The sequence below is a fragment of the Trichosurus vulpecula genome, chromosome 2 (genome assembly GCF_011100635.1).
Source record: "Trichosurus vulpecula isolate mTriVul1 chromosome 2, mTriVul1.pri, whole genome shotgun sequence".
In the NCBI taxonomy this organism is placed as follows: domain Eukaryota; kingdom Metazoa; phylum Chordata; class Mammalia; order Diprotodontia; family Phalangeridae; genus Trichosurus; species Trichosurus vulpecula.
Window position 1 is genome coordinate 162,308,590 of NC_050574.1, and position 8,744 is coordinate 162,317,333.

The 8,744-nt window shown below is 39.9% G+C and overlaps 2 protein-coding genes across 2 annotated transcripts; both read left to right on the forward strand.

Moving 5' to 3' along the window:
- Positions 1-380: 380 nt before the first annotated feature.
- Positions 381-1,313, forward strand: LOC118838092 (olfactory receptor 150-like). Its single transcript, XM_036745303.1, has one exon. It carries the CDS (start codon positions 381-383, stop codon positions 1,311-1,313), a length of 933 nt encoding a protein of 310 aa, XP_036601198.1.
- Positions 1,314-4,450: 3,137 nt separating this feature from the next.
- LOC118840331 (biogenesis of lysosome-related organelles complex-1 subunit 2-like) lies at positions 4,451-4,882 on the forward strand. Its single transcript, XM_036747815.1, has one exon. It carries the CDS (start codon positions 4,451-4,453, stop codon positions 4,877-4,879), a length of 429 nt encoding a protein of 142 aa, XP_036603710.1. The 3' UTR covers positions 4,880-4,882.
- The last annotated feature ends 3,862 nt before the right edge of the window (positions 4,883-8,744 follow it).

Genomic DNA, 8,744 nt, shown 5'->3' on the forward strand with positions numbered 1-8,744 from the left:
AAACATACCTGCCTATTGTTGTGGCCTTGAAACTAATGCTTTTGATCAAACTGCAAGTTAGTGATCTCCCCAAGCTTTGTCATGTTTATATTTGATATAAATATCATCAATGTTTCTCAGTAAGATATTGATCAAGATGAATTTTGATATTAACATCAAATATTGTCAGTAAATATTTTGCCAAAATTTATATACATGATATCTAAAGCTTTGTACCATAGGTAGGGTATAGGGAAATAGAGACCAAAAATGATAATTAAGATAGATATTATATTTTTATTGTTTTGTCTGAGCTCTCACTTGAGACTTGTAATACTGAGGACTTTTTTTCCTTTCACATGAACAGGTTCTTGCCTCCTTTTCCTCTACACTCAAAAAGAATGGCTAAAGCAAATTACTCGCTAGTGACTGAGTTTATCCTTATAGGGCTAACAGACCAGCCAGAGCTCCAGATGCCCCTCTTCCTCCTGTTTCTGGGCATCTATGTAGTCACTGTGGTTGGGAACCTGGGCATGATCATATTGATTAGACTCAGCTCTCATCTTCACACCCCCATGTACTATTTCCTTTGCAGTTTGTCTTTCATTGATCTCTGTCAATCAACTATCATCACTCCCAAAATGCTGGTGAACTTTGTGTCAGAGAAGAACACTATCTCCTACCCTAACTGCATGACTCAGTTCTATTTTTTTGTCATTTTTGTAATTTCTGAATGCCAAATGTTGGCTGTGATGGCATATGACCGCTATGTTGCTATATGCCATCCCCTTCTTTATAGTCTTACCATGTCCTTTCAGGTGTGCTCATGGTTGGTGAGTGGGGTGTATGCATTGGGCCTGGTGGGGGCCACAGCTCACACAGGCTGCTTGCTTAGAGTGCTCTTCTGTAAGGAAAATGTTATCAATCATTACTTCTGTGATCTCCTTCCACTCTTGAAGCTCTCTTGTTCTAGTACCTATATCAATGAAGTCTTGGATTTGGCCTTCAGTTCATTTAATGTCCTTTGCCCAACCCTGATCATTATTTGTTCTTATGTTTTTATCATTGCTAGCATTTTAAAAATTCAATCCACTGAAGGCAGATCAAAAGCCTTCAGGACCTGCAGCTCCCATATTGTAGCAGTTGGGGTCTTCTTTGGCTCTGGTGCATTCATGTACCTGCAACCATCTTTAGTCAGCTCCATGAATCAGGGAAAAGTGGCCTCTGTCTTTTATACTATCGTTGTGCCCTTGCTAAACCCCCTCATCTACAGTCTGAGAAATAAGGATGTCAAAATTGCCTTGAAAAAAGTTGTAGAAAAAACATTCCAGTGAAAGGAGAATGTGTTGGTAACCAAAAATGGGCTCCTTAGCACTTAGTCAACAAGTGCCCTTGACTAGTTTGGCTTTTTCCCCTGAACTGAATGCTGTTTGTATGTTGGATTGGAGTAAGCTTGTTGGCCCCTTCACCTTGCTTCCCTTGCTTAAGCTGATCGAAAGAACCTGTGCTTTCCTGGTCAACCCCTTCACCTTGCTTAAGCAGATTGAAAAAACCTGTGCTTTCTCCAGCGTACCTTACACCCCCGCAGAAGCTGAATGGTTAAAAACAGCTTCTGTTAGAGCCAGAGGCTGCTACAGTCACAGCCACAGCCACAGCCACAGCCACAGCCACAGCCACAGCCACAGCCAAAACTGAAGCAGGAGCTGCCGGTAGCAGAGCTGACCTATGGGAGGAAGCTGAACAAGGACTTAAGGCCAGTGGGTAATCTTTTTACCATAGAGGGGAAGCATGTATATGATTTTGCTGTACACCATCATGCTTCTCTGTGGCCTCCTGGTTACTCTTGTGAGGCGTACTTATTGGGCCTGGAAGCTTTTGATCAATATATCAAAATGGGGATGCTGGTTTGTGGATTGCTTACTGTGGAGCCTAAATATATGCTTTGATTCTTCTGCCTCCTACTTTGAGAGTTTCTTATATCTAGCTGTTTTGAACCTTTCAGACATATATATGATCCTCTTTGAAATTATAAACTCTGCCTTCCTAATACAGAGAAATATTAGAATAATGAGTTAATATTGCATGCTAGGAGGGAGAGGGAGGGAGAGAGAGGGAGGGGGAGGGAGGGAGAGAGAGGGACTGACTTTGCTTTGTACCAATCAGATACCCTCCCCCCACACCTATAAATACTAAGAAGCCCAATGCAGAGATGCTTTGGAAACATTTCTTGAACCAATGTAGGCTAGGTCTCTGTTTCTACTTTTTCCCACTATTTAATACGCCTCTAGCTTGCATTCCAAATTAGTAGAGTATCCCTGAATCTTACTCATTGATTAACCTGCTTCTGATATTTAAAGAGATAGGTTTTCTGGTTTAAAAATCTGTGCGGATGCTTGGTCTATATCCCAAAGATATAAAAAAACCCAGACAGCACCTATTTGTACAAAAATATTTATATCAACTCTTTTTGTGGCTAAGAATTATAAATCAAAGAGATGCCCAACAACTGGGTAATGGCTAAACAAGCTGTGGTATATAATCGTAATGCAATAGTATTATGCAATAATAAAAATAAGCTGAATGATTTTAGAAAAACCTGGAAAGACTTATATGAACTGATGCATACTGAAGTGAACAGAGCCAGGAGAACATCATACAGTAACAATATTGTTTGATGAACAGCAATATTGTTTAATGAATAACTGTGAATGACTTAGCTATTCTCAACAATACAATGATCCAAGACAATCCCGAAGGACTAATGATGAAGCATACTATCCCTCTCCAGAGAAAACAGTGATATTGATTAAACACAGACTGAAGCTATTTTCCACTTTCTTTTTTTTCTCTTACTCGAATCATCTTGTACAAAATGACTAATATGGAAATGGTTTACATAATTGCACATGTATAACCTATATTCGATGGCTTACCATCTCAGGAAGGAGGAAGAACAGAGAGGGAGGGATAGAATTTGGAAATCCTGGTTCCTGTGTTCAATTCAGTCAAATCTATTAAACTTTTATTTGCATAATTGAGTGTAAGACACTGTACTAGCCATTGGTAATACAATGACAAATGAAAAACAGCCCTTGCGTTTAAAGATTTGTGTTTTAAAGCCATAACTCTGGCTGCATCCCATAGTAACAACAGCCATGGAAATAAGATTCCTCTCCAATAGTAGCTCTGGGATTTTCCTCCATGAAAAGAGTCAAAGTGAAGGCCAAAGTTTCATAATATGCACACTAAAACACCTGATATTCAAGTTGATACCAGGATGATATATGAAATACAGATAGAGTAGAAAACAAAAAACATGGGTCTGAACATTATTTACTTCCTATGTAACCTTAAGCAAAACACTCTAACTGGGTGGGTGGTGGGGAGGGGGGAGATTTCAGTTTCTGTATTTGTAAAATGACATTGTTGAACTAAATGTTCTCTAATGTCTCTTCTACTTCTAAATTTGATGACTCTGTGAACACTACCCTATTTCATTGAATTTGAAAAAAAATGATATAAGACAGTGATTTGGGGTTATTGAAAGGAACAAAAGTTACCAGCTCCACCAACTCTATCCCAGCTTTTTGAGTCTTACTCTTGAGCTGATTTTCTTAGCAGTCAGCAGCATTAGGAAGGACTAAAAGCAAAATCTTCACCCTCTCTTCTTTGAAGTAGTTTCTTGGCAGGTTTCTTAAGAAGAGGTCCTAGGACCATTTAGATGGGGGCCTGGCTAGTTACACTGGAACATTACAAAAGCTGAAACAACAAATTAGACAAGTGTTTAGATGAAATGATCCCAAAGGGGAATTAGGAGAAAGGAAATTTAAGTAGCAGAATATTGGGGCCTTAGGCTCTTTGACTTTTGCTGATTGACTGGCTGTGGATACCTGTAAATGACCCTTGCACTATGACTACAAGAACTGAACTCTCTTCCTATAGGGGAGAGGCTGCCTAGCTGCTGCAGTCTATCAGATGGTAGCACAGAGCAGCAACAGAGATACTCAGAAGAAAACAGCTCAAAGGAAACTACCAGAAAAGACCTATAAATAGAACATCAATAGAGATGTCTAGCAGACAGCACAGCAGCAAACAGAATGTAGCAGCAAAAAAACCCTACTCAATGGAGAAAGCAGCCTCACTGGTGAAATCAAAGACATCAGTTATTCTGAAACTGAAGTAATGTGAATCAACCTAGAAACCTATGTGGTTTTATCACTCATGTTCCCCATGCATCTGCCTCACCAGATTTGTATCTGAGTAACATATATTCCTAACACAATATTATTCCCTATATGTCAATAGGGTCTTCCCTTCCTGGATCCACTGTTTCACATTATGGTAGCTTTGGGACCACAGGAAAACAACATGGTAAGAAAGAGAGTTGTGAGAACAAATGGGCAGGTAGCAGATGAAGCCTCAAAGAATATTGACCCATAGGTCCGCTTATGGGGCCTAAGAAGGCTGAGGCATGGTGGCCACGGCCGAGGGCGTCCCTGCAGCCCAGCAGGAGGGTCTGGTACGAGACGATGCCATGGTGGAGATGGCAGAAGAGGCCATGGAGCCTGCCGAGGCAGACATCACAGAGCTGTGCCAGGACATGTTCTCCAAAATGGCCACGTACCTGATGGGCAAGCTGACAGCTACCAGTGAAGACTATAAACTTCTGGAAAATATGAACAAACTGACTAGCTTGAAGTATCTAGAAATGAAAGATATTGCAGTAAACATAAGTAGAAACCTAAGGGACTTAAACCAGAAATATGCAGCACTTCAGCCTTATCTGGATCAGATCACTCTAATTGAGGAGCAAGTAGCAGTTCTTGAGCAGGCAGCTTACAAGTTGGATGCATATTCAAAGAAACTAGAAGCAAAGTCCAAGAAGTTAGAGAGGCAATGAAAGAATTCTGTAGCACAAAGACTTTTAACTACAAGAATGTTTTATAAGAGCTGAAATAAGCGGGATGGAACTTATCACTATGCTTCAGTTCCTAAAAAGAAGCAGTGCTGCTGATCCAAGGAGAATCCCAGCCCCCACCTCTGGTTGGATGTGTAACTCTGGCCACCCCCACCCCCGCCATGTTCTCCTAAACCTGTACCCCCTGACCTCATCTTATCACGTGCTTCGTTCTGTGCCCTGGACCAAGGCTCAGAAATCAGTATCAACCTCGTCTAGAGCAGACACAGACAAGAGACTCTCCTTTCCCTGTCTCCTCCCTCCCTCTCCCCTAGGCCCTCCAACACCCACCCCTTTCACAACTTGTTCTTGAACTTAAATAATAAATGCCAACATATGACCCTGAAAAAAAAGAATATTGGCCCATAAAGAATGTTTTCAGCAGGCTGTGCAGAGCTCAGATCAGTAGCTGGGTAATAATTTGCAATTTTTATCTCTACTAGAGTCTTATAAGATACTTTTCTTGATCTTTTGTTTATCAATCTTCTAACTAGTCAGGGATAGAAAAGAACACCCTCATGTGTACTAGTACAAGGACTACAGAGTTTTGTCCCAGGTTCTGATGTGCAGGAAACACACAAAGTTTGTTGGTTGCAAATTTTGCCACTCAGCCTACTTACTCCCCTGCTTAGAAAAAAAACTTGATGCATACCCCAAGTATACCAGAGGACATTGACAACTACAGTTCTCTACCACAGCACATCTACAGGAACTAACTCTTCCCAATGCATTATTTGTACAGAAGACTCATGAGCTAGACATCAAGAATAAATAAATATATTTACAGGATAAATCAGCCACTAAGGAAGTACTGGTAGACACTTTTTACCAAGGCATAAGCTATCACAGGTCACCCCTTTTTAATTTATTTATTAATTTTTAGTTTACAACATTCAGTTCCACAAGCTTTTGAGTTCCAAATTTTCTCCCTCTCCTGCACCTCCCCCTCCCCAAATGGCATGCAATCTGATATAGGTTCTACATATACATTCACATTAAACATATTTTCACATTGTTCATGTTGCAAAGAAGAATTATAACCAATGGAATGAATCACAAGAAAGAAGAAACAAAAGAGAGAGGGAGGGAGGGAGAGAGAGAGAGCGAGCAAGAGAGCGCAAATAGTATGCTTTGATCTGCTTTCAGGCTCTGTAATTCTTTCTCTGGATGTAGATAGCATTTTCCATCATGAGCCTTTTGGAGTTTTATTAGAACCTTACATTGCTGAGAAGAGACAAGTCTATCGAAGTTATTGCACAATATGAGTGTAACTTTGCACAATGTTCTCCTGGTTTTGTTCCCCTCACTCAGTATCAGTTCATATAAATCTTTCCAGATTTTTCTGAAGACTGCCTGCTCATCATTTCTTATAGCCCAGCAGTATTCCTTTACATTCATATACCACAATTAGTTCAGCCATTCTCCACCTGATGGGCATCCCCTCAATTTCCAGTTCTTTGCCATCACAAAAAGAGCTGCTATAAATATTTTGGTACATGTGGGTTTTTTTCCCATTTTTATGATCTCTTTGGGATACAGCCCTAAAAGTGATATCACAGGGTCAAAGGGCATGTACGTTTTATAGCCCTTTGGGCATAGTTCTAAATTGCTCTCCAAAATGGTTGCATCAATTCACAACTCTACCAACAATGCATTAGTGTTCCAATTTTCCCACATTTCCTCCAGCATTTATATATTCTACTTTTGTCATGTTGGCTAATCTTACAGGTGTGATGTGGTACCTAAGAGTTGTTTTGATTTGCATTTTTCTAATCAATAGTGATTTTGAGTACTTTTTTCATATGACTATAGATACCTTAAATTTCTTCCTCTGAAAACTACTTGTTCATAACCTTGGAGCATTTATCAATTGGGGAATGACTTCTATTCTTCTAAATTTGTCTCAGTTCTCTATATATGTTAGAAATGAGGCCTTTATCAGAGACACTGATTGTAAAAATTCTTTTCCAGTTTTGTGCTTCCCTCCTAATCTTGGTTGCATTGGCTTTGTTTGTTCAAAAAATTTTCAATTTAATGTAATCAAAATTATCCATTTTGCATTTCATAATGTTCTCTAACTCTTGCTTGGTCATTAATTCCTCCATTCTCATTAATCTGACAGGTAAACTATTCCATGATCTCCTAATTTGCTTATAGTATCAGTCTTTATATCTAAATTGTATACCCATTTGAACTTTATTTTGGTAGATGGTGTAAAATGTTGGTCTATGCCACCCCTTTTCACTACATGCTCTAGAACTCTTCTTTATTATCCCTTTTATCCTAAACTTACTTTTCATGATTTCATCAATTTTCTGGTGTTCAGTGAAACCTAGCACTCTTCTACAGAAACAGTATCTCTGGACACCCTTATCAAGGCTGTAAGTGCTTTCTCACATACAGGATCAAGGAGAGAAATTTGTGTACTTTTTTACCTTGCTACCTTAACATATTTAATCTATCCCTCTCACTCAGCCACTATTTTCTCAAGACCATTATTGTTGTCAACTATGGGACTCTAGTTCAATTTATCTCTTTCCCAATAAATTCAGCATCTGATTTCACCCTTCTTCTCCCCATCATGAGCATTCAACTTCCTGAACTACGATGACCTCTGAATTTTGGCTTTTTCAGCCGTAAGTAGTGTTTATACCTCAGACACTACCCCGAAGACTTCCAAATACCACCTCAGATAAATTGATTGCAGATGCCAGAGTTTCTACATATTTTTTAAGGATCATGTTCTGAAATGTTCATTGTGTATATGGAGAATGAATGAAAGTGGGAAAAAAAGAGAGAGTATTCTGGGAAGATGGTAGACTATGTCAGAAAAGTCCAACCTCTCCAATTTCCTCCACAACTAAGACAAAATAGTAGAGTGGCAAAAATTAATAAGAGTTGGGGCAGAACAGTGGTCCTCCTGAGACAACAGATCCCAGGATGGAGGTTCAGCCTGAGTCAGTTCTAAACTCCTCCAGGCCTGCTCCACTAGAATTGTAAACAGTGAGCCCTGGAGGCAGGTGGGTCACAGTAATTTTCACCTCCCATACAGTGTTGGGAGTCTGTTGTCTAAGCAGGGGAAGATTGAGGGAGCCTCTGCTGACAAGGAATGCCAGCCCCCGCTGTGCTGCTGAGATGTAGTCCTGTTGAGTGCAGAAGCAGGAGGCCAGGGATGCTACTGTCTGTGGGCACTTACAGGAAAGCTGAGCTCCTGGTCTTGGTTCCAGGTCAGAGGGGAGAAGTGAAGATCATAGCCACTGGAGCATTCTCAAGGAACAAGAGAATTTCCAGCATTGGGTTCCAGGAGGCCCTACCTGTTTCTTGAAGGGGAAAGCAGTACAGAGTTTGGGCCCAGAACAAAGCTCAAAAAATAACAGTAAGAAGCACATGAGGCCAGAGGCACCATCTTCCTCACCACTGAATTAAAGTTGACAACAATAATAACTTGCTAAATAATTTTAAATGATCAGGCAAAGGAGAAAGAACCCCACAATGGACAATTACTATGAGAACAGAGAAGATAGGGTTTGTCTTCAGAGAGAGATACTGAAGCAAAAATGCCTTTCCTACCCCAAACAGTAATGCCAAATACTCACCTGACCAAAAGGAATTCATAGAAGAACTCAAAACAGACTTTGAAAATCAAATAATACAGATAGAGGAAAAAGTAAAAATAAAAGTAAGAAGGATCCAAAATGAACAGGAAAATAATGAAAAGAAAGTCAACTAACAGGAAAAGGAGATCCAGAATCTTAAGGAAGCAAATGATTCCTTGAAAATTAGAATTGAGCAAGGGGAAGCCAGTGAA